The sequence below is a fragment of the Oryzias latipes genome, chromosome 4 (assembly GCF_053564925.1).
Source record: "Oryzias latipes strain Hd-rR chromosome 4, Olatipes_Hd-rR_3.1".
Taxonomy (NCBI): Eukaryota; Metazoa; Chordata; class Actinopteri; order Beloniformes; family Adrianichthyidae; genus Oryzias; species Oryzias latipes.
Genome location: NC_136240.1, coordinates 17,687,069 through 17,713,309, shown reverse-complemented (window position 1 = coordinate 17,713,309; position 26,241 = coordinate 17,687,069). Strand labels below are relative to the sequence as shown.

The 26,241-nt window shown below is 42.7% G+C and overlaps 1 protein-coding gene across 3 annotated transcripts in view; it reads left to right on the top strand.

Annotated features, from left to right (window-relative positions):
* The window catches only part of hmcn1 (hemicentin 1), an 88,387-nt gene that overhangs the window by 5,628 nt on the left and 56,518 nt on the right, over window positions 1–26,241 (top strand). For all 3 annotated transcript variants that reach the window (XR_013655537.1, XM_023954311.2, XM_023954310.2), the window contains exon 2: window positions 26,064–26,134. Coding sequence is in view for 2 of the 3 variants with exons in the window: in XM_023954311.2 (XP_023810079.1) it covers window positions 26,064–26,134 (71 nt within the window). In the remaining variant the exon portion in view is untranslated. The remainder of the gene's footprint in view (window positions 1–26,063; window positions 26,135–26,241) is intronic.

The window sequence follows — 26,241 nt, the reverse complement described above, 5'->3', positions numbered from 1 at the left end:
CAGGGTTTATTCTGCCTTCCCCCAGGAGTAGCTGGGACAGGCTTCAGCAACCCAGTGAGCCTGGAAGTAGTTAAAGTCCCACTCTAATCATTTTTAATTTATTATAAAAGCGTTCCCAGTGGTCTTTTAACCCTTGTGCTATCTTAGATTACCCCACCCTTACATTGACGTGTCATTCCTACAATAACAAAGGTGGATAAAGGTGGAAAGATTTCATGTAATCCATGGACACCAGTGAGGTTCACAAATCAATGAAGAAAAAAGGTTCAGAGCACTGTCTAGTGGGTCTAGATGACCCGACTCCCAATATTAAAGTGCCTAGGATAGCACAAGGGTTAATTGTGCATGTTGTTTTTAGCAAAATCCAAAAACCTGTGTTATTTTCTAGCACATAGTTTCTGTAGAGTGGCACTAGTTTATTAGAAATTTGCCTCTGAGTCGACTGAGAGACTGTTGGTGCAGAGTAAGCCTGCTCCCTTCCCCATCATCCATCTTTTTGCACTCTCTCTCTCTAGCTTGCAGCCCCTTACAACCCCAATTTAATATTACCAGTGCAACAAAAGTGGCGAACACTATTGGAGCTATCCAATTTTTAGCCAGATGTCAGCTCAGACGAGGAAAACGAAGACGTTCTTGGATCTATTTGTCTACAAGAGGATCAGGATGGAGCAGGGAGCTTGTGGTCTGCCGAGTGAAGCTTCTATGCCACATGTAGCCACCAAGCTTTTTCCAATTACATTTTTGCATCTGCTCCTGACTCACAATGTGAGAAATACAATTTTGATCCTAGTTTTAAGTTGAATTTTTTTCATTCATGTCTTTCATCATGAGAAAACGTCCACATAAACGTGCTTTAAATTAGCAGATAATTTTTTGGGTAGCATACCTAAAGCACACATATAAGTATATATTCATTTATTGCTCAGGTATTTGCCATAAAATGAATTGTTTTTATTGTTTTTTACCCTCATAAAAACTTTACAAAGTGTTAATTTGACAGTTGTATGCTTTTGGCACCTTCTATACAAATGCAAGTACTTTTTTTATGTGGCGCTGGCAGAATTCAACATCTCCCAGCTTGTATAATTAGCTGAAAAAAAGACCAGGAAAGGAATTAAACTCCTGGAAAAGGTTAATGATGTTATTAAAGCAGGATGCTCACAGCTGTAGTTGTGTATGTTTATAAGAGTAAGGAGGGTGTTTTATACCTAATGCCCACATTGTTCGTCAGAATAAACAGGGCTGTATTTCAAACTGCTAACCCAAACAAAATAATCTTGGCAGCAAAAGGGACTTTTGTTTTTTATTTAATTCTAACATTGGAAAGTCTTTAATGCACCATTTTAAACCATTTCTGAATTTGTAAGGCAAACATACAACTTCAGATATTTGTTTTTAGCTTCTGATACCTGTCGCACCCCAACAACCAGTTGTCCAATCGGGAACTGGTTTCTTTCTGTCTGTGTGGACAGATAACATGGATCACTATTGTTCCAGTTAAACTGCTGAGAGGATGCTCAGAATACTCTGTTGACATAGACATACAGTACATTAGTTGATCAAGTATATAATGTGAAACATTTCATGGAAAGAAAACTTTGTAATATATGAAGGAAATCCCACTGAGATTTCAAGAGGGGACCAGCCTGGATTGGGAGCATATTTTAGATGATAGTGCTACAAAGCAGAAAAGAATAAGAAATAATCAGTCATTTGCATGTTTTTGTCCCTTTCGGGGTCGTAGGGCTGCCGGAGCCTATCCCAGCCACTCTTGGGTGAAGGCAGGGTACACCCTGGACAGGTTGCCAGTCTGATGCAGGGCCATAATCACACAGCCATATACACTCGCATTCACACCTAGGGACAATTTAGAGTAACCTATTAACCTATGAAGCACGTTTTTTGATGGTGGGAGGAAGCCGGAGTCCCCAGAGAAATCTCACGCATGCACGGGGAGAACATCCAAACTCCGCACAGAAAGGTCCCCCACTGTGTGGAAAACACGACCAATGCAGGAGCAAAAACAAGTCAGGGGACATGGTCAGAAACAGGTCAGGTTACTGTGGTCATTGGGGTCAGATTGAACAGGTGGAAGCAGAAATGGTGTTCCCACTGCACAAAACTCTACCGCTGCATCCATAGTGGTCAGATTTTAATGTAGCTTTTGAGAGACTCAAGTTCAAGAAAACCAGAGACTTTGTGACACCAACACAGTTAAAACTATAAAGAAACTTTAATGAGAACATAAGAACTTATAAAAGATTTACTTGAATTTCCGAGCTAATTTTAAGCTTGACAAAACTACAAAACGCGACTGCACTAAACCGTAATCCAAAAAAAGACGACGCAGCATTTTAATTTTAATTTCCACAAGAATTTTAAATTTAGTCTTATATACACAGAGGGAACCAGTTAATCAAACTTAAACAACTGCAGCAGTTGGTATAACCTGATGTGAACACATCTGAAAGAAAGAAAGAAAGAAAGGAAGAAAGAAAGAAAGAAAGAAAGAGTTTGAGTTTCAAAACACCTTTAATGACCAATCATCATTAAACAAATAAAATATTCACATCAAAAAATTAAAGAAAAACACAAAAACAAAGAAACAAACTCAAAAATTTACCACTAAAGAGTCATCCTTGACGAAACACAAAACATTTTGTACAGCCCAAATATTTTCAAAAACATCAAGTGCATGTGTGAGCCTATAAAAACCAAATTCGACGTTCAACCTTGCCACCAAAAGTCTTTTAAAAAGAAACAGGACATCGTCAGACCCAACTCCCCGTATCCGATTTTTCCTCGTCAACCATACCGCCAACTTGGCTTCACCGGAAAGAAAATTTAACAAAACATGGACTCTCCGCTTTCTGGCCAAATATTTTGGCCCATAAATGAAACACACAGATGAAAACTGTTCTCCCAGCCCCTCAAAAAAAGAACGAAGAAGAGAAAAAAGTCCAGTCAGACGTTGACACTGCAAAAAAAGATGTTCCACAGTTTCTGCAACAGAACAGAACGGACACCCATCCCCCGCGCCAGGATTAAGGTGCACCAGATATCTGTTCGTGGCTATGATCCCGTGTACGACCCTCCACTGGAGGTCACCTACCCGTTTCTCAACAGGAGCTTTGTACAGGGATCTCCAACAGCCCCTCGGGGAAGACCCCGTGCCAAACAACTCAGCCCACCTCGACACTCTGACGTCCATCAAGGAGCGCAAGTTCAAAACTTTAACACATAAAAGATATAAAGCCTTCTTCCCAATCGTTTCAAAAGTTCCTATTTGAGGAGTAGTCCAGGACAGGAGTTTAGTTCCGTCCTCCTGCCATCCCTCGCAGGCCGGAGAAACCTGCAGAGGAGGAAAGATGAAATCCACACCATCCACCCACTGGCTAGATGCAATAGGATCCATCACATAGGTTTGATAGGACACAGGCAAGGAGAGACAAATCTCCTTCACGAGATTTTCCAATGTTCTGAGAGATCTTATTCCGGTAAAAGCAGAAAGCTCAGGAGCAGGAGTCATTAGGAGATGTCCAAGCTTCACACAGCCCGCATCTCTCAACTTCGACTTCATGGTAGCAGAAACCAGAATCTGTGAGTTGAGGAGGTCGTTTCCAAAAATGGGTTCTTCGAACAGCCATATTCCAGGTGTTGAAACTATTTCCCTTTTGCAGAGCAACAGTCGCCAGGCTTGTAGGACAGAGCAGTAGAAAGGTGAAAGTCCAGTCAGGTCCAAGGTATGAAGCTGGGGCAGAAACAAATGTTTGTCAAATCCATAACCCCCAGCTTTCCTCAGCAGCACACATGCAGTATCCAACCACGGCAGTCCAAAACCGTGGAGCAGACGCTGCGCTGTCCGCAGTCTAAAGGCGGCTACACGGGCCGAAATATCAATCAGTCCCTGACCGCCCTCCTCAACCGGCAGGTAGAGAATGGCAGCTCTTAGCCAATGATGACCAGACCAAAAGAAATCCACCACGGTCTTTTGAAGTGCAGTGATAAGGCTTGCAGGAGGAGGCAACACCATCATACTATGCCAAAGTGTCGAGGCAACCAAGTTATTGACAACAAGAACTCTACCCCTGAAGGAAAGCTGAAGCAGCAGGTATTTCCATTTAGACAGTCTGGCACACACTCTCTCCATGACACCCTCCCAATTCTTTTTCTGAAAAACGTCACTGCCCAAATAAACTCCCAAAAACTTCATCCCCTCCGTTCCCCAATCAAGATTCCCAGGCAAAAGAGGCAATGTGGAGCCCGACCAACGTCCCAACAATAGAGCGGTGCTCTTACCCCAGTTCACCTTAGCCGAAGAAGCCCTTTGGAAAAGATCCAGAACATTGCACAGAGAATCAATATCTGCCTGATGTCGAACAAAAACCGTTACGTCATCTGCATATGCAGACACCACAAGAGACGGTTTGTGGGACATTTCTGGTAACATCAATCCTGTAAGCAGAGTACGTAGCCTATGGAGAAAAGGTTCAATGGCAATAGCGTACAGTTGTCCAGAAAGTGGACATCCCTGTCTAATCCCTCTCTGAACCATAACAGGTCTGCTCAGTCCGCCACCAATCTTGACTAAACAAAAAGCCTCCTTATACAAAAGAGCCAACAAAGACGTAAAAAACTCTCCAAAACCAAAAGCTCTCAAAGCAGAAAATAAATAAATATGATCAACCCTATCGAAGGCCTTCTCCTGATCCAAGGACAATAGTCCAACTGAGGTGTCACAGTGTTTGCAAACATCAAATAAATCACGTACAAGAAAAAGATTGTCCATAATAGATCGGTCAGGCACACAATAGGACTGATCTCTGTGAATGATTACACCTAAAACATTCTTAAGTCTATTGGACAGGACCTTAGAGAGCAACTTATAGTCTGTACAGAGCAAGGCAAGCGGTCTCCAGTTTTTCAGGAGAGTTAAGTCTCCTTTCTTAGGAAGAAGAGAGAGAACAGCATGACGGCATGAGAAAGGTAACAATCCAGTCTGTGAGCAATCCTTGAACACCTCTAGTAGATCCGGGCCCAGGCACTTCCAGAAGTGTTTATAAAAATCCGCCGGCAGCCCATCCAAACCAGGAGACCTCCCGAGCGCCATCTGACCCACAGCAGCAGTCAATTCCTCCATGGAGATTGTAGAGTCCAAAAGATCCCTGTCTGCGTCACTCAGTCGTGGGAGTCCCTCCATCAGCTGATCCACACAGTCGCTGTCGCAGTCCTCTTTTCCGAATAAGCCGCTATAAAAATCCACCGCAAGAGTTCTCATGGCAGCCGGACTCGTAGTAACAGTCCCATCAAGAAGGCGCAGACAGACCATCTGTTTCTTCCTAGAAACAGATTTCTCCAGGTTGAAAAAGAACGACGTGGGAGCATCCATGTCCCTGATGGTGATAAACCGAGCTCGAACTAAAGCTCCCTTAGCCCTTTCACGGAGAAATGAACTCAGTTCACCCCGTCTGCTATTAAGTAATTGACCTTGTGAAGCACTATGAGTTGAACAAGTGTTTTCTAGCCCAGAAATTTCTTTTTCCAAAGCAGATATTGCTCTCTTAGTTGCAACTGTGGAATGGCTCGTATACTGCTGACAGAAAACCCGTATTTGTGCTTTACCCACCTCCCACCACTGGCTAACAGAAACAAAATCAGATCTTCTACATCTCCAAAGCTCCCAAAAAAACTCAAATTTCTCACAAAAAACTCTATCCAGTAGAAGCTTCACATTGAAATGCCAGTATGAACTTCCTTTTGTAGAAGATCCAAGGTGTAATTCTAGTGTTATCATATGATGATCACTAAAAGCAACTGGATAAATGGAACATCCATAAACCCTGTTTCTAAAACTGTCTGTGATATAAAATCTGTCCAGTCTAGCGAGGCTCAATTTTCCACCCACATTCCTGGCCCACGTGTATTGTCTGGTTTGGGGATTATTAAGCCGCCACACGTCAACCAAAGAAGAGTCAGAAACAATCTTTGATAAAACCGATGATGACTGGAAATGAGGTTCTGCACCTGTTCTATCTAAAGTAAAATCTAACGTGCAGTTCCAGTCACCGCCCATTACTATAACGTCCCCTGGATCACAGTTCTTCAAAAAATCCTCTAAAGTGAGGAAAAAGGGGATTCTGTGAGCACCTTCTGCAGGTGCATAAAAGTTAATCAAACAAAATTTAAACCCGTTCAGTTCAACCCTCACAGTGAGGAACCTGCCCGCGGCCACCTCACTAACGGATAAGATATTAAGACTCAGCCGAGGTGAAAAAAGAACCGCCACACCAGCAGAGAAGACTGTACCATGAGAAAAGAAAGACTGACCCCTCCACCACAGAGCCCATTCTGCTTCAGTCAGTACATCACTATGTGTCTCCTGTAAAAACAAAATATCCAGAGCTTTATCTTCAAAAATGTCTTTAATAATCGCCCTCTTTTCCGCATCCCTCCCACCATTAATGTTTAAAGAGCCTGCCTTAAATGTAAACATAGAGTGAAGAAGGAAAAGTGAAGAAAATAACAGGAAAAGAATCATCCACACACACACAGTCATAACTACGTCAGTGTTTCACCCTTTTTCTTCATTTTCAACCTTCTGGAGCTTTTACCCTTCAAAGCCTTCAACTGTTTACGAATGGTAGTGACATGTTTCTTTAATCGAAACCGTTTCTTTTCATCAAGTATATTAAAGTCAACCTGTTTCTGCAAAGTTAGTGACGTCAGAATGAACTTCTCCAAATCTGGAAAATAATCAGCCACTTTAACTGGTCTACCAAATGAATCTTCTAGGAAGTGATTGATTTCCTCAAGTGAATAAATGTCATCGGACGATATCTGGGACTCTGCCAGAGAGACACAGTCAGAGTCTGAATCCAGCTCCATGTCTGTGGTGACAGGAGGAGGAATCACAGCAGAAAAATCATCAGTAACAGCAGACTGTCCATCTGCACACTCAACCCCTTCACCAGTCACCCCTGTGCCCATTTTATCACCACTAGAATGGTCAGAAATACCGCCAACATTCTCAACACTGACACTCACACCACCTTCAGACTCCTCCTGAAGCTCTGAGGCAGGAGCAACAGTGTTGTCTCTAACATTAACCTCACTATTGCTGCTCTGAACAGCCTCAGAGCTGCAACCTTCACCAGGATCCGTACCAGTTAGAAGGGCGGGGTCCCTCACACCCACAGATTCTGCAGCGGCAAGCCCCTGCTCCACCTGAGCGGCCGGAGCGGCCTCATCAGGCCGCCCTTCAGCTGCCCTGTGAGGGCAGGCGGCGCGCTTATGCCCAGCGTTTCCGCACTCAAAGCACTTCATATTTCCCGTGCTGGCATAGACCAAATAACTGCCATCCCCGTGCTTCACGCGGAAGGACACGTCCAGAGTCTGAGCAGAAGAGCTAAGAAACATGAAAACCTGTCTGCGGAAGGACTGAACATGTCTCAGCTTCTCACTCCTGCAGCCCAAACCTACAGTTCGGAAACCGCTAGCAAACTTTCCGTAACGCTGCAGCTCTTTTTCCAGAGCGTCGTTGGGAATGAACGGGGGAACCCCCGAAACAATGACACGCGTCGACGGCACCGCGAGCGGGGACACCTGCAGGAACTCCCCGCCCACAGTGACGCCACACGCGATCAAGTCAGATACCAAACGCTCCTCCGTCAGAAAAACTATCACTCCTTTGTTCATCCGAGAAGCATAAGTAATGTTGGCGTGACCAACTAAGTCTCCCACGGCAAGGAGAATTGTCTCCACAGACACCTGTGGGTCGGGTTGGACGCGGATCCCATGCCTCAGGGACAAGGACGGCGTCTGAGACGCCATCCCGGCGAGGCGGGTGAACCGCTGATCCCCCAAACTCACCAGTGAAAGTCGTTAAAAACAGTAAATAACTCAAAATAGAAAACGAACAAAGGAGCACTAAACCACACAAACTTTCTGTCAAACTCTCAAACTCACTCACTCACCCACACCGTCCATGCTGACGCCGCTACCAATCTCCCAGCATGCAGTGCAAGAAAGAAAGAAAGAAAGAAAGAAAGAAAGAGTTTGAGTTTCAAAACACCTTTAATGACCAATCATCATTAAACAAATAAAATATTCACATCAAAAAATTAAAGAAAAACACAAAAACAAAGAAACAAACTCAAAAATTTACCACTAAAGAGTTATCCTTGACGAAACACAAAACATTTTGTACAGCCCAAATATTTTCAAAAACATCAAGTGCATGTGTGAGCCTATAAAAACCAAATTCGACGTTCAACCTTGCCACCAAAAGTCTTTTAAAAAGAAACAGGACATCGTCAGACCCAACTCCCCGTATCCGATTTTTCCTCGTCAACCATACCGCCAACTTGGCTTCACCGGAAAGAAAATTTAACAAAACATGGACTCTCTGCTTTCTGGCCAAATATTTTGGCCCATAAATGAAACACACAGATGAAAACTGTTCTCCCAGCCCCTCAAAAAAAGAACGAAGAAGAGAAAAAAGTCCAGTCAGACGTTGACACTGCAAAAAAAGATGTTCCACAGTTTCTGCAACAGAACAGAACGGACACCCATCTCCCGCGCCAGGATTAAGGTGCACCAGATATCTGTTCGTGGCTATGATCCCGTGTACGACCCTCCACTGGAGGTCACCTACCCGTTTCTCAACAGGAGCTTTGTACAAGGATCTCCAACAGCCCCTCGGGGAAGACCCCGTGCCAAACAACTCAGCCCACCTCGACACTCTGACGTCCATCAAGGAGCGCAAGTTCAAAACTTTAACACATAAAAGATATAAAGCCTTCTTCCCAATCGTTTCAAAAGTTCCTATTTGAGGAGTAGTCCAGGACAGGAGTTTAGTTCCGTCCTCCTGCCATCCCTCGCAGGCCGGAGAAACCTGCAGAGGAGGAAAGATGAAATCCACACCATCCACCCACTGGCTAGATGCAATAGGATCCATCACATAGGTTTGATAGGACACAGGCAAGGAGAGACAAATCTCCTTCACGAGATTTTCCAATGTTCTGAGAGATCTTATTCCGGTAAAAGCAGAAAGCTCAGGAGCAGGAATCATTAGGAGATGTCCAAGCTTCACACAGCCCGCATCTCTCAACTTCGACCTCATGGTAGCAGAAACCAGAATCTGTGAGTTGAGGAGGTCGTTTCCAAAAATGGGTTCTTCGAACAGCCATATTCCAGGTGTTGAAACTATTTCCCTTTTGCAGAGCAACAGTCGCCAGGCTTGTAGGACAGAGCAGTAGAAAGGTGAAAGTCCAGTCAGGTCCAAGGTATGAAGCTGGGGCAGAAACAAATGTTTGTCAAATCCATAACCCCCAGCTTTCCTCAGCAGCACACATGCAGTATCCAACCACGGCAGTCCAAAACCGTGGAGCAGACGCTGCGCTGTCCGCAGTCTAAAGGCGGCTACACGGGCCGAAATATCAATCAGTCCCTGACCGCCCTCCTCAACCGGCAGGTAGAGAATGGCAGCTCTTAGCCAATGATGACCAGACCAAAAGAAATCCACCACGGTCTTTTGAAGAGCAGTGATGAGGCTTGCAGGAGGAGGCAACACCATCATACTATGCCAAAGTGTCGAGGCAACCAAGTTATTGACAACAAGAACTCTACCCCTGAAGGAAAGCTGAAGCAGCAGGTATTTCCATTTAGACAGTCTGGCACACACTCTCTCCATGACACCCTCCCAATTCTTTTTCTGAAAAACGTCACTGCCCAAATAAACTCCTAAAAACTTCATCCCCTCCGTTCTCCAATCAAGATTCCCAGGCAAAAGAGGCAATGTGGAGCCCGACCAACGTCCCAACAATAGAGCGGTGCTCTTACCCCAGTTCACCTTAGCCGAAGAAGCCCTTTGGAAAAGATCCAGAACATTGCACAGAGAATCAATATCTGCCTGATGTCGAACAAAAACCGTTACGTCATCTGCATATGCAGACACCACAAGAGACGGTTTGTGGGACATTTCTGGTAACATCAATCCTGTAAGCAGAGTACGTAGCCTATGGAGAAAAGGTTCAATGGCAATAGCGTACAGTTGTCCAGAAAGTGGACATCCCTGTCTAATCCCTCTCTGAACCATAACAGGTCTGCTCAGTCCGCCACCAATCTTGACTAAACAAAAAGCCTCCTTATACAAAAGAGCCAACAAAGACGTAAAAAACTCTCCAAAACCAAAAGCTCTCAAAGCAGAAAATAAATAAATATGATCAACCCTATCGAAGGCCTTCTCCTGATCCAAGGATAATAGTCCAACTGAGGTGTCACAGTGTTTGCAAACATCAAATAAATCACGTACAAGAAAAAGATTGTCCATAATAGATCGGTCAGGCACACAATAGGACTGATCTCTGTGAATGATTACACCTAAAACATTCTTAAGTCTATTGGACAGGACCTTAGAGAGCAACTTATAGTCTGTACAGAGCAAGGCAAGCGGTCTCCAGTTCTTCAGGAGAGTTAAGTCTCCTTTCTTAGGAAGAAGAGAGAGAACAGCATGACGGCATGAGAAAGGTAACAATCCAGTCTGTGAGCAATCCTTGAACACCTCTAGTAGATCCGGGCCCAGGCACTTCCAGAAGTGTTTATAAAAATCCGCCGGCAGCCCATCCAAACCAGGAGACCTCCCGAGCGCCATCTGACCCACAGCAGCAGTCAATTCCTCCATGGAGATTGTAGAGTCCAAAAGATCCCTGTCTGCGTCACTCAGTCGTGGGAGTCCCTCCATCAGCTGATCCACACAGTCGCTGTCGCAGTCCTCTTTTCCGAATAAGCCGCTATAAAAATCCACCGCAAGAGTTCTCATGGCAGCCGGACTCGTAGTAACAGTCCCATCAAGAAGGCGCAGACAGACCATCTGTTTCTTCCTAGAAACAGATTTCTCCAGGTTGAAAAAGAACGACGTGGGAGCATCCATGTCTCTGATGGTGATAAACCGAGCTCGAACTAAAGCTCCCTTAGCCCTTTCACGGAGAAATGAACTCAGTTCACCCCGTCTGCTCTTAAGTAATTGACCTTGTGAAGCACTATGAGTTGAACAAGTGTTTTCTAGCCCAGAAATTTCTTTTTCCAAAGCAGATATTGCTCTCTTAGTTGCAACTGTGGAATGGCTCGTATACTGCTGACAGAAAACCCGTATTTGTGCTTTACCCACCTCCCACCACTGGCTAACAGAAACAAAATCAGATCTTCTACATCTCCAAAGCTCCCAAAAAAACTCAAATTTCTCACAAAAAACTCTATCCAGTAGAAGCTTCACATTGAAATGCCAGTATGAACTTCCTCTTGTAGAAGATCCAAGGTGTAATTCTAGTGTTATCATATGATGATCACTAAAAGCAACTGGATAAATGGAACATCCATAAACCCTGTTTCTAAAACTGTCTGTGATATAAAATCTGTCCAGTCTAGCGAGGCTCAATTTTCCACCCACATTCCTGGCCCACGTGTATTGTCTGGTTTGGGGATTATTAAGCCGCCACACGTCAACCAAAGAAGAGTCAGAAACAATCTTTGATAAAACCGATGATGACTGGAAATGAGGTTCTGCACCTGTTCTACCTAAAGTAAAATCTAACGTGCAGTTCCAGTCACCGCCCATTACTATAACGTCCCCTGGATCACAGTTCTTCAAAAAATCCTCTAAAGTGAGGAAAAAGGGGATTCTGTGAGCACCTTCTGCAGGTGCATAAAAGTTAATCAAACAAAATTTAAACCCGTTCAGTTCAACCCTCACAGTGAGGAACCTGCCCGCGGCCACCTCACTAACGGATAAGATATTAAGACTCAGCCGAGGTGAAAAAAGAACCGCCACACCAGCAGAGAAGACTGTACCATGAGAAAAGAAAGACTGACCCCTCCACCACAGAGCCCATACCGCTTCAGTCAGTACATCACTATGTGTCTCCTGTAAAAACAAAATATCCAGAGCTTTATCTTCAAAAATGTCTTTAATAATCGCCCTCTTTTCCGCATCCCTCCCACCATTAATGTTTAAAGAGCCTGCCTTAAATGTAAACATAGAGTGAAGAAGGAAAAGTGAAGAAAATAACAGGAAAAGAATCATCCACACACACACAGTCATAACTACGTCAGTGTTTCACCCTTTTTCTTCATTTTCAACCTTCTGGAGCTTTTACCCTTCAAAGCCTTCAACTGTTTACGAATGGTAGTGACATGTTTCTTTAATCGAAACCGTTTCTTTTCATCAAGTATATTAAAGTCAACCTGTTTCTGCAAAGTTAGTGACGTCAGAATGAACTTCTCCAAATCTGGAAAATAATCAGCCACTTTAACTGGTCTACCAAATGAATCTTCTAGGAAGTGATTGATTTCCTCAAGTGAATAAATGTCATCGGACGATATCTGGGACTCTGCCAGAGAGACACAGTCAGAGTCTGAATCCAGCTCCATGTCTGTGGTGACAGGAGGAGGAATCACAGCAGAAAAATCATCAGTAACAGCAGACTGTCCATCTGCACACTCAACCCCTTCACCAGTCACCCCTGTGCCCATTTTATCACCACTAGAATGGTCAGAAATACCGCCAACATTCTCAACACTGACACTCACACCACCTTCAGACTCCTCCTGAAGCTCTGAGGCAGGAGCAACAGTGTTGTCTCTAACATTAACCTCACTATTGCTGCTCTGAACAGCCTCAGAGCTGCAAGCTTCACCAGGATCCGTACCAGTTAGAAGGGCGGGGTCCCTCACACCCACAGATTCTGCAGCGGCAAGCCCCTGCTCCACCTGAGCGGCCGGAGCGGCCTCATCAGGCCGCCCTTCAGCTGCCCTGTGAGGGCAGGCGGCGCGCTTATGCCCAGCGTTTCCGCACTCAAAGCACTTCATATTTCCCGTGCTGGCATAGACCAAATAACTGCCATCCCCGTGCTTCACGCGGAAGGACACGTCCAGAGTCTGAGCAGAAGAGCTAAGAAACATGAAAACCTGTCTGCGGAAGGACTGAACATGTCTCAGCTTCTCACTCCTGCAGCCCAAACCTACAGTTCGGAAACCGCTAGCAAACTTTCCGTAACGCTGCAGCTCTTTTTCCAGAGCGTCGTTGGGAATGAACGGGGGAACCCCCGAAACAATGACACGCGTCGACGGCACCGCGAGCGGGGACACCTGCAGGAACTCCCCGCCCACAGTGACGCCACACGCGATCAAGTCAGATACCAAACGCTCCTCCGTCAGAAAAACTATCACTCCTTTGTTCATCCGAGAAGCATAAGTAATGTTGGCGTGACCAACTAAGTCTCCCACGGCAAGGAGAATTGTCTCCACAGACACCTGTGGGTCGGGTTGGACGCGGATCCCATGCCTCAGGGACAAGGACGGCGTCTGAGACGCCATCCCGGCGAGGCGGGTGAACCGCTGATCCCCCAAACTCACCAGTGAAAGTCGTTAAAAACAGTAAATAACTCAAAATAGAAAACGAACAAAGGAGCACTAAACCACACAAACTTTCTGTCAAACTCTCAAACTCACTCACTCACCCACACCGTCCATGCTGACGCCGCTACCAATCTCCCAGCATGCAGTGCAAGAAAGAAAGAAAGAAAGAAAGAAAGAAAGAAAGAGTTTGAGTTTCAAAACACCTTTAATGACCAATCATCGTTAAACAAATAAAATATTCACATCAAAAAATTAAAGAAAAACACAAAAACAAAGAAACAAACTCAAAAATTTACCACTAAAGAGTCATCCTTGACGAAACACAAAACATTTTGTACAGCCCAAATATTTTCAAAAACATCAAGTGCATGTGTGAGCCTATAAAAACCAAATTCGACGTTCAACCTTGCCACCAAAAGTCTTTTAAAAAGAAACAGGACATCGTCAGACCCAACTCCCCGTATCCGATTTTTCCTCGTCAACCATACCGCCAACTTGGCTTCACCGGAAAGAAAATTTAACAAAACATGGACTCTCCGCTTTCTGGCCAAATATTTTGGCCCATAAATGAAACACACAGATGAAAACTGTTCTCCCAGCCCCTCAAAAAAAGAACGAAGAAGAGAAAAAAGTCCAGTCAGACGTTGACACTGCAAAAAAAGATGTTCCACAGTTTCTGCAACAGAACAGAACGGACACCCATCCCCCGCGCCAGGATTAAGGTGCACCAGATATCTGTTCGTGGCTATGATCCCGTGTACGACCCTCCACTGGAGGTCACCTACCCGTTTCTCAACAGGAGCTTTGTACAGGGATCTCCAACAGCCCCTCGGGGAAGACCCCGTGCCAAACAACTCAGCCCACCTCGACACTCTGACGTCCATCAAGGAGCGCAAGTTCAAAACTTTAACACATAAAAGATATAAAGCCTTCTTCCCAATCGTTTCAAAAGTTCCTATTTGAGGAGTAGTCCAGGACAGGAGTTTAGTTCCGTCCTCCTGCCATCCCTCGCAGGCCGGAGAAACCTGCAGAGGAGGAAAGATGAAATCCACACCATCCACCCACTGGCTAGATGCAATAGGATCCATCACATAGGTTTGATAGGACACAGGCAAGGAGAGACAAATCTCCTTCACGAGATTTTCCAATGTTCTGAGAGATCTTATTCCGGTAAAAGCAGAAAGCTCAGGAGCAGGAGTCATTAGGAGATGTCCAAGCTTCACACAGCCCGCATCTCTCAACTTCGACTTCATGGTAGCAGAAACCAGAATCTGTGAGTCGAGGAGGTCGTTTCCAAAAATGGGTTCTTCGAACAGCCATATTCCAGGTGTTGAAACTATTTCCCTTTTGCAGAGCAACAGTCGCCAGGCTTGTAGGACAGAGCAGTAGAAAGGTGAAAGTCCAGTCAGGTCCAAGGTATGAAGCTGGGGCAGAAACAAATGTTTGTCAAATCCATAACCCCCAGCTTTCCTCAGCAGCACACATGCAGTATCCAACCACGGCAGTCCAAAACCGTGGAGCAGACGCTGCGCTGTCCGCAGTCTAAAGGCGGCTACACGGGCCGAAATATCAATCAGTCCCTGACCGCCCTCCTCAACCGGCAGGTAGAGAATGGCAGCTCTTAGCCAATGATGACCAGACCAAAAGAAATCCACCACGGTCTTTTGAAGTGCAGTGATGAGGCTTGCAGGAGGAGGCAACACCATCATACTATGCCAAAGTGTCGAGGCAACCAAGTTATTGACAACAAGAACTCTACCCCTGAAGGAAAGCTGAAGCAGCAGGTATTTCCATTTAGACAGTCTGGCACACACTCTCTCCATGACACCCTCCCAATTCTTTTTCTGAAAAACGTCACTGCCCAAATAAACTCCTAAAAACTTCATCCCCTCCGTTCCCCAATCAAGATTCCCAGGCAAAAGAGGCAATGTGGAGCCCGACCAACGTCCCAACAATAGAGCGGTGCTCTTACCCCAGTTCACCTTAGCCGAAGAAGCCCTTTGGAAAAGATCCAGAACATTGCACAGAGAATCAATATCTGCCTGATGTCGAACAAAAACCGTTACGTCATCTGCATATGCAGACACCACAAGAGACGGTTTGTGGGACATTTCTGGTAACATCAATCCTGTAAGCAGAGTACGTAGCCTATGGAGAAAAGGTTCAATGGCAATAGCGTACAGTTGTCCAGAAAGTGGACATCCCTGTCTAATCCCTCTCTGAACCATAACAGGTCTGCTCAGTCCGCCACCAATCTTGACTAAACAAAAAGCCTCCTTATACAAAAGAGCCAACAAAGACGTAAAAAACTCTCCAAAACCAAAAGCTCTCAAAGCAGAAAATAAATAAATATGATCAACCCTATCGAAGGCCTTCTCCTGATCCAAGGACAATAGTCCAACTGAGGTGTCACAGTGTTTGCAAACATCAAATAAATCACGTACAAGAAAAAGATTGTCCATAATAGATCGGTCAGGCACACAATAGGACTGATCTCTGTGAATGATTACACCTAAAACATTCTTAAGTCTATTGGACAGGACCTTAGAGAGCAACTTATAGTCTGTACAGAGCAAGGCAAGCGGTCTCCAGTTTTTCAGGAGAGTTAAGTCTCCTTTCTTAGGAAGAAGAGAGAGAACAGCATGACGGCATGAGAAAGGTAACAATCCAGTCTGTGAGCAATCCTTGAACACCTCTAGTAGATCCGGGCCCAGGCACTTCCAGAAGTGTTTATAAAAATCCGCCGGCAGCCCATCCAAACCAGGAGACCTCCCGAGCGCCATCTGACCCACAGCAGCAGTCAATTCCTCCATGGAGATTGTAGAGTCCAAAAGATCCCTGTCTGCGTCACTCAGTCGTGGGAGTCCCTCCATCAGCTGATCCACACAGTCGCTGTCGCAGTCCTCTTTTCCGAATAAGCCGCTATAAAAATCCACCGCAAGAGTTCTCATGGCAGCCGGACTCGTAGTAACAGTCCCATCAAGAAGGCGCAGACAGACCATCTGTTTCTTCCTAGAAACAGATTTCTCCAGGTTGAAAAAGAACGACGTGGGAGCATCCATGTCTCTGATGGTGATAAACCGAGCTCGAACTAAAGCTCCCTTAGCCCTTTCACGGAGAAATGAACTCAGTTCACCCCGTCTGCTATTAAGTAATTGACCTTGTGAAGCACTATGAGTTGAACAAGTGTTTTCTAGCCCAGAAATTTCTTTTTCCAAAGCAGATATTGCTCTCTTAGTTGCAACTGTGGAATGGCTCGTATACTGCTGACAGAAAACCCGTATTTGTGCTTTACCCACCTCCCACCACTGGCTAACAGAAACAAAATCAGATCTTCTACATCTCCAAAGCTCCCAAAAAAACTCAAATTTCTCACAAAAAACTCTATCCAGTAGAAGCTTCACATTGAAATGCCAGTATGAACTTCCTTTTGTAGAAGATCCAAGGTGTAATTCTAGTGTTATCATATGATGATCACTAAAAGCAACTGGATAAATGGAACATCCATAAACCCTGTTTCTAAAACTGTCTGTGATATAAAATCTGTCCAGTCTAGCGAGGCTCAATTTTCCACCCACATTCCTGGCCCACGTGTATTGTCTGGTTTGGGGATTATTAAGCCGCCACACGTCAACCAAAGAAGAGTCAGAAACAATCTTTGATAAAACCGATGATGACTGGAAATGAGGTTCTGCACCTGTTCTACCTAAAGTAAAATCTAACGTGCAGTTCCAGTCACCGCCCATTACTATAACGTCCCCTGGATCACAGTTCTTCAAAAAATCCTCTAAAGTGAGGAAAAAGGGGATTCTGTGAGCACCTTCTGCAGGTGCATAAAAGTTAATCAAACAAAATTTAAACCCGTTCAGTTCAACCCTCACAGTGAGGAACCTGCCCGCGGCCACCTCACTAACGGATAAGATATTAAGACTCAGCCGAGGTGAAAAAAGAACCGCCACACCAGCAGAGAAGACTGTACCATGAGAAAAGAAAGACTGACCCCTCCACCACAGAGCCCATACCGCTTCAGTCAGTACATCACTATGTGTCTCCTGTAAAAACAAAATATCCAGAGCTTTATCTTCAAAAATGTCTTTAATAATCGCCCTCTTTTCCGCATCCCTCCCACCATTAATGTTTAAAGAGCCTGCCTTAAATGTAAACATAGAGTGAAGAAGGAAAAGTGAAGAAAATAACAGGAAAAGAATCATCCACACACACACAGTCATAACTACGTCAGTGTTTCACCCTTTTTCTTCATTTTCAACCTTCTGGAGCTTTTACCCTTCAAAGCCTTCAACTGTTTACGAATGGTAGTGACATGTTTCTTTAATCGAAACCGTTTCTTTTCATCAAGTATATTAAAGTCAACCTGTTTCTGCAAAGTTAGTGACGTCAGAATGAACTTCTCCAAATCTGGAAAATAATCAGCCACTTTAACTGGTCTACCAAATGAATCTTCTAGGAAGTGATTGATTTCCTCAAGTGAATAAATGTCATCGGACGATATCTGGGACTCTGCCAGAGAGACACAGTCAGAGTCTGAATCCAGCTCCATGTCTGTGGTGACAGGAGGAGGAATCACAGCAGAAAAATCATCAGTAACAGCAGACTGTCCATCTGCACACTCAACCCCTTCACCAGTCACCCCTGTGCCCATTTTATCACCACTAGAATGGTCAGAAATACCGCCAACATTCTCAACACTGACACTCACACCACCTTCAGACTCCTCCTGAAGCTCTGAGGCAGGAGCAACAGTGTTGTCTCTAACATTAACCTCACTATTGCTGCTCTGAACAGCCTCAGAGCTGCAACCTTCACCAGGATCCGTACCAGTTAGAAGGGCGGGGTCCCTCACACCCACAGATTCTGCAGCGGCAAGCCCCTGCTCCACCTGAGCGGCCGGAGCGGCCTCATCAGGCCGCCCTTCAGCTGCCCTGTGAGGGCAGGCGGCGCGCTTATGCCCAGCGTTTCCGCACTCAAAGCACTTCATATTTCCCGTGCTGGCATAGACCAAATAACTGCCATCCCCGTGCTTCACGCGGAAGGACACGTCCAGAGTCTGAGCAGAAGAGCTAAGAAACATGAAAACCTGTCTGCGGAAGGACTGAACATGTCTCAGCTTCTCACTCCTGCAGCCCAAACCTACAGTTCGGAAACCGCTAGCAAACTTTCCGTAACGCTGCAGCTCTTTTTCCAGAGCGTCGTTGGGAATGAACGGGGGAACCCCCGAAACAATGACACGCGTCGACGGCACCGCGAGCGGGGACACCTGCAGGAACTCCCCGCCCACAGTGACGCCACACGCGATCAAGTCAGATACCAAACGCTCCTCCGTCAGAAAAACTATCACTCCTTTGTTCATCCGAGAAGCATAAGTAATGTTGGCGTGACCAACTAAGTCTCCCACGGCAAGGAGAATTGTCTCCACAGACACCTGTGGGTCGGGTTGGACGCGGATCCCATGCCTCAGGGACAAGGACGGCGTCTGAGACGCCATCCCGGCGAGGCGGGTGAACCGCTGATCCCCCAAACTCACCAGTGAAAGTCGTTAAAAACAGTAAATAACTCAAAATAGAAAACGAACAAAGGAGCACTAAACCACACAAACTTTCTGTCAAACTCTCAAACTCACTCACTCACCCACACCGTCCATGCTGACGCCGCTACCAATCTCCCAGCATGCAGTGCAAGAAAGAAAGAAAGAAAGAAAGAAGTAAAACTGAAGATACCCAGAGTTACAACGATAACTACAGTTTCTATGAATCCCAGATGACAACTAAAACATTTAGCTCCTTGGACTTCTCTTTCTTCACATGCCTGCACATGCCTGATAAAAAGTAGGGACTAGGTTCTAGTCTTCATATATATATATTTATAGTTACGTATCATTTGATGGTAGAGGTGCAAAGATTGATCAGTTTAATTGATGAATCGATTTACACGATCCAACCAGATCAATATCTGAGGCAAGTTGTTAATTGAATCAACCTACACCAACCTATACCGTTATAAAATCGTAATATATAAATTATGCAATATAAATTAAATAAATCCCTACTTTCAGTCTCAGGTTTCATGGCATTATCCACCTTCATTTGTACTAAAATCTCAATCCTCACACCCACATCAGCATGAGACCAGGCTATCGTGGATTATTTTGCATTCTTTCACAACATGCATTCTGTTTAAGTGGATTAATCAATTCCTTAGACTTCCATTGTTCGTGTTTAGTTCCTTCAACGTGAAATTCTTGTTTCATGTCTGAGGAGAGAAAGAGCAGACTTTATTGGACAGATTTTATGATCATAAAACACAGACCTGCCACTCAAATCACAAATGCAAATAATAAGAAAATAAATTTTAATTTAAATAATTTACCACTAATGTTTTTATTACTTTCCATGCAATTTTTTTTTATTGCTGTACTAAATTCCTGTCCTATGACATCAATCTAACATTAAACCAGAAAAGCAAAGAGCAAGAGTGCTATAAACTCAAACAGATGGTCTTCATACAGAAGTTGTCCCATTACAAGTCACATTATAGCACATAGCTGCCTTTTCTCTTGAAAATTGCTATTCTCTGGCTTGGATTACTCTGCAAAAAGTCCCACAAATGAGGATGTCTCAAACAAATTCAAGTCAACATAATTTGCTCACGTTGTGATTTCAGTCTTTGGAAAACCTGCCAGTCATACAGGCCCCTTCTTCTTTAGGGGTGGGAAACACAGTTTAATTTATAGTACAATTACCGGTATATGATTCTTTAATTCGTTCATTAATTCAGAATTATTTGCCCTTTTCAGCTGCACGTTGATACCCGCATCTCTCAAAGAGAGACAGTTTTTTTCCCCCATCCAACTTTTTACTTTGTATAAACATCGACAGATCACAGTCCTTATAATTTATACAGTTGTAATCCAGAATATACTAATCTTCAAAATCATTCCTATGTAAATTCCAGAGCATTTTTAATTTTGTGATTGTAGAGTGCCAGTTAATTTGATGAAGACTGTAGCTACAAGTAAATAGAGTTGCTTTTGATCTCATAGATGCAAAAGTATAAGAACTCTGTACATTTTAATGTAATAAAAAAAGGTTATTGTTTTATTTATGCGCATACAACCTAAGAAACTCAACTCTCAACAATGTTATTTGGACAGTTTTGCCTGTAATTCTTAAAGATCTCCCCTGCTGGGGGCAACCAGAGGAGACAGAACAGAAATATATTTAGCTTCATAAATACAAGCATTTTATGAATAATACAAATGAAAAGGAAGATAAGAAAAATATGTTTTCCCTGTGTTCTTGAGTGTCTCTGGAAAGCTAAAAAGGCAATCCTTTGACGTGTTCACCGTAACCCTTATACTATCCTAGGCACTCTAACGTTGGGAGTTCATCTAGACCCACTAGACAGTGCGCTGAACTGATTTGTGATCTTCACTGGTGTCCATGGATTACATGAAATCTTTCCACCTTTATCCACCTTTGTCATGGTAGGAATAACACATCATTGTAAGGGTGGGGTCATCTAAGATAGCACAAGGGTTAAAAAAAATCATCAATCAGTTGTTTGGGTTGAGTAGTTTCTTGAACAGGAAATCCTGTAAGGTAAACACAACTGTTATGTTGTTGCTTTCATCGAAGTCTTGGAGTTTGACAGGAAAATTTAGGTAAACTGCTTTTAATATGCTTGTAATGCTTGTAATATATTGTTCAGGTGACAACCTGTTTTCTAAGTTGTTTTTTTTTTACATTTTGGGATGTTTTGATCCCCTGTTGCTCACGCATATTCTTTTCAAATGCTCTTTTTCCCCCTCATAATTCTACTAGTTTTTGTGCCACAGCAATATTATAGGTCTATTTGGAATCTGCTGACTATTGTTTTTTAAATTAGACCAAATTTTTGGTTTACTTAGTTGAAGTTTTGACGTGTATACGAAGCAGTAAAGCAGGTCTGTGTTGTTTTCTTTGAATGTTAACATGAGGTTTCAATTGTCCTTTGTATGGGTGGTAATGCTCACCACAACCTGTTCGTTGAGGTTTTTCATTGTAATTGGCTGGATCATAGTACTGGACTTGGGTAAGTTGTTAAAAAGTTATTAGAGCATTACTTAAGTCAATGCAGGGCCCCTTTGAAGAACAGGCTAATCACTTGGACACAGGTTTTAATTAAAAAATGTGGACTCTGGCCACATCTCCCTTAATGTTTTGTATTCAGCACCACAGCACCAGTCAGATGGATGAGAAAAAAAGGGGTGAGGTAATTGATCTCCTCCTGGATCGTGCTCTCCATATTACCTGATATGATTTAGTGCTGTCCCCTCTCTCTGTTATGAGGTGTCATTTCAGGAGACAAGGGTTTGATCCCAAACTTCTCTGTTCTAAATGTGAAGTGCTAGATGGTAAATCCCAGTGTTTCACATCATATCTATTTGCTCTGTAAAGAAGTGTCTGCTAAAAAGATGTCATATAATGAAAATAAATGTGTTGGGATTGCCATTTTAGAATATTGGAACACATGAGTGAGAGTAATCTGTAGGGCTGCACGATATGAGGAAAACTTGCGATATGCGATATTAGTGATCAATATTGCGATAACGATAAATTTGCGGTAAATAAACAAATAGAAAAATAAATAAAAACATCATTCCCATTTCATTGCAACAGTTTAAAAATTATACTCCAAATGACCCTCATCGACATGGGGGACAAACGTCAGGGTGGCTAACCCTGGTCCTCAAGAGCCTCAACCCTGTCTGTTTTCCAATTCTCCCTAGACTGCTCGATAATGATAACCAAAATCAGGTGTGTTCAGTCAATCAGGATGTGAAATCACTTGAGTCAGCCAATCAACAGCAAGCTGGTTAAGGAGAGCTGGAAAACAGGCAGGGTTGAGGCTCTTCAGGACCAGGGTTAACGTAATAGGCCTCCATCTGATTGGTCAACAATGGGAAGGCGTCCATCTGATTGGTCAAAGCATAAAGGGATTTATTTGATTCGTTAAATGCTTCAAGCTGCTAGAAGATTGTTTTAACACATTTTGGGTTTGCGATTTATTGCGATATTCGCCGTCTTTTGCGATATGCATATTGCAGAGCTGGATATTGCGATAACGATAAATTTGCGGTATATTGTGCAGGCCTAGTAATCTGTATTTTAATCATTTGCAACGCCCAAAGCAGATCCAGTAGTATTGAAAGAAGTGAGAAGCTGTGACGCCGCAGCCAGCAGCCAGCAGCCAACAACTTGGTGGTCTGTCTGTTAGCTGTGGTGAGAAGTTTCCATAACAAGCTCAGGTTGTGCTGGTATGAAATCAGCACTGCAGACAGATCTGTTGCCTAAAACCACAGTCATCCAAGGATGGGGAGGTCTCTACAAAATAACAGAAAGCAGTCTGACAAGTAACAAAAAAAGACAAGAGAAAGCTTGTTTAAGCTGTTAGGTAAGAAGAAAAATGTTCACTAGACAATTTAAAGACAACAGCAGTTTTTCTCCCAGAATGTTTTTTTTGAGTTGATTGTTTTAAACAAATGTGGTATTTATAAAAAAAAAAAAAAAAAAAAACCTCATCTTTTCATCTACTGGGCCAGACATACCATATGGAATAAAATTTGATTACAGATAAGTAAAGAAAAAAAGTTGATTAAAAATAGTAGCGTATTGGACAAGTGTTGTACGTTCTTTTTTATCCTTTATAGGAAAAATATGGACAAAGTAATAATTTGGTTTAGTCAAAAATTAAACAAATATAAGAATAGAGACATTTATTCCTCATCAAAAGAAAAACTTTTTCTTAGCAATATAAGAATTTTTATCATACGAAGAACAAAAATACTTTGTGTGATTTTTCTTAAGATCAATTTCCTTTTATTAAAGTATAAAAGCATGTTATTGATTGAGAAACTGCTAAGTCATATTTTTATTTTGTTTACCAGACAGTAGTTCTGATGCCAACATTTACTTTGGCAATTGCATTGAATGTAAAAGTTTTACATCGTAAACATATTTGTTTTTCTGTGCACTTGCATATGTTGCATGTTTAATTGTGGACAATGTCTGATTTTGGGATTTTGAACATTGTGATATTCTGATTCAACAAACTGACAGAAAATTGTTGTTGTCACACTGCTGTTCAGTGCTGCAGGAGCTTTCATTCTATTGTGAAACATTTCATAAAAATCAGTTAAAATACTCAATAATTCCCTTTTTATCTACGTTTATTAGGAAAGATATTTCGTTTTACAGTAAAATTCTGCTTGAAACATTATTTTAAACCCTGGATTATGTAAAATGTCTTTTGAAAAATGAAGCAGCTGGTAAATTGGTTTGATCAGAGGGCTCCAAGGGGGCTTCACCTTCCCAAGCATTTGCCCTTCAAACTTCCCATTGGTGATGCTGAGCTCACTGCTCAGTAAATGCATGAACGACTCACAACAAATTACTTCAAGCTTGAATGTCAGAGCAAGTGAAACTAAGATTGCCATTGGACAGCTGCCCAGCTCACTAGATGTTCTGTGAGCGATTAAGGTTGGATGTGATTTGTAGATTTCTACCCTAAGAGTAGGCATTTACAGATAAATGCTTCAAAATGCCCACATAAAACCATGATGTGGTCTTCAGTTTTCTAGGATTAACATCTAATTTGACGTACAGATCAAGAAGGAAAGTCAGGATTCTGATTTAGACTTGAACTTTTCAGGATGAGCTCCTCTCTTTTAAATAAGGTAGCTGCAAGTAGCATGAGACTTGTAATTTTTACCAAGTGTATTCACATAATGCACAATTACTCTTTAAAATGGCATATATTCTTTTTATATGTTATCTGTTTTTGCCTTCTGACAGAACCTATTTTGAAGTAAAGTCTATATTTTCAATTGTATTTTAATGAGGTGTGTCTTGGGGCAGCATAGAGAATCATGGACTTTGTAGAAAAGATATAAAGAATGTAAACTTTTTACTTTACTAGACCACATTTGATTTAAAATATCTCTGATCAAATTTCAAGAAGAAAAAAGTCAAAATACGCCAAAGTTTGTGGTCATTTCACAATCAGAGTTTGAAGAGATTTATATCATCTCATGCTGTTTAGAGGTCTTGAGCATTAGCTTTGGTTTTCCACGCTGCTGGTGCAAGAGAAGGTGCCTGTAGTGAGGAGGATCACAGCCAAAAGCCTCTAAAGAATCTTTATTACAGCTATGGGAACTTCTCCCCGAAGAAAAGTAAACTTTTCCATCTCGAAAAAGTTTGGATCAAAGTCCAGGTTCCGTTTGGGGCAGCTGCATGTTTCCATGCTAGTTTGTAAAAGTGTTGATTCACCACAAATGTTGCTTTACTCCACCTCCGGGATCTACAGCAAAATTTGGGTCATGTGAAAAATGTTATTTTGCTTCTTTGTGTATATTATTCTTGAGCTTAACAGTGCCCAAGGGACACACTTTGACAAAGAAATATGCCAAATAGAAAGTAAGAATGATTTTGGACTTCTAAAGTAAAAATAAAAAACTGTATTATTACAAGAAAAATATGTAAAGAATGAGTTGTTAAAGCATTTTCTTAATTTAAAGTTTTAAATCTTTCAAAAAATGCAAAATGTGCTTGTTCCCACTTTAAAGAGTTGATGTTTATTATAAAGCAGATTAAATCAAATCCTTTTGGACAGATGGGGATTTTTGTAATTTCTCTCTTCAACAAGGGAACCCTTTTTATAATTGCTTTCATGTGCAGAACTCAACATTTTCGGTGTTTGCGTACTTGTGTTGTTTTTAGCTCCACAGCAGCGTCATTCCAAAGCACAGCTGCAGTGGCTGAAGTCACCCAGTCTGCCTCAAGTAGGGTCTCTGCAGCTCACAGAAGAAAATCAGCTGAGAATCAGTAACTGAAACAGTGGCGGGTTTAAGGATCACTGAAGTGCACTTTTGAGATGCAAACTTTACAGCTGCCATCTTTTTCAACATGTGTTTACACTTATGTATAAAAAAAGATAAATTCACCCCTTCATGTCAGAATTGATCTCTAATAATTCTAATGTTTTTGAAAATAAATACAAATTGGAGTCAACTGAAAGACTAGATGTATGCAGCATTTAAGAATTTTTGGAATATGAAGTTCCAATACTGTGTGCTTTTCATTGGCTGCATGAGTGGTCTTCCATTAAATTTACTTGTTAATATACTGGATATTTGGGGGTTATTCTATTTATTTGCAAAGGTCACAGTTGTACCACCAATGGCTGCATGGTACATTCCAATGAATAAGCCAATGATAATATTGAGACAGCTAGAAATAATACACACAGTTCATGTTACAGTTTTTTCTTCCTGTAAGTGGACTTTACTATCTTTGTAAAGAAACGCCAGAATTGAAATATTCAACATATATTTTCATACATTTTAACACTTTCATTTTAGACTTCCTTTGTCCTTCCTCTTATTAACTTAGATCTCTCTCACATTTCCTTTCCTCTTTTTTTCTGTTGTTAAAGTTTATCTTATTTCCTGAGGTTTTCCCATTCCGCCAGTCACACTTTGTCATTTTAATCTGGACATCCGTTTACGTTTGCCTAAACTAATATTTGTCTTTAGAGCATCATTTAGGAAATTATTCATTAATCCCACACATTCTTCTGTGATGTTTTCTTTGCAGAAATTGGGCCCGTCACCATTACAACAGACCCAAAAAAGTTCCAATATGAGCTGAGAGAGTTGTACGTTCAGGTGGGTGTTTGGATCAGACCCAGCAGATGAAGGAAACGGCAGCCATAGCTGGGATGCTCAGGTCATCTGGCCTTGATAAAGGCTGTGGTCATACCAGACGTCTGACT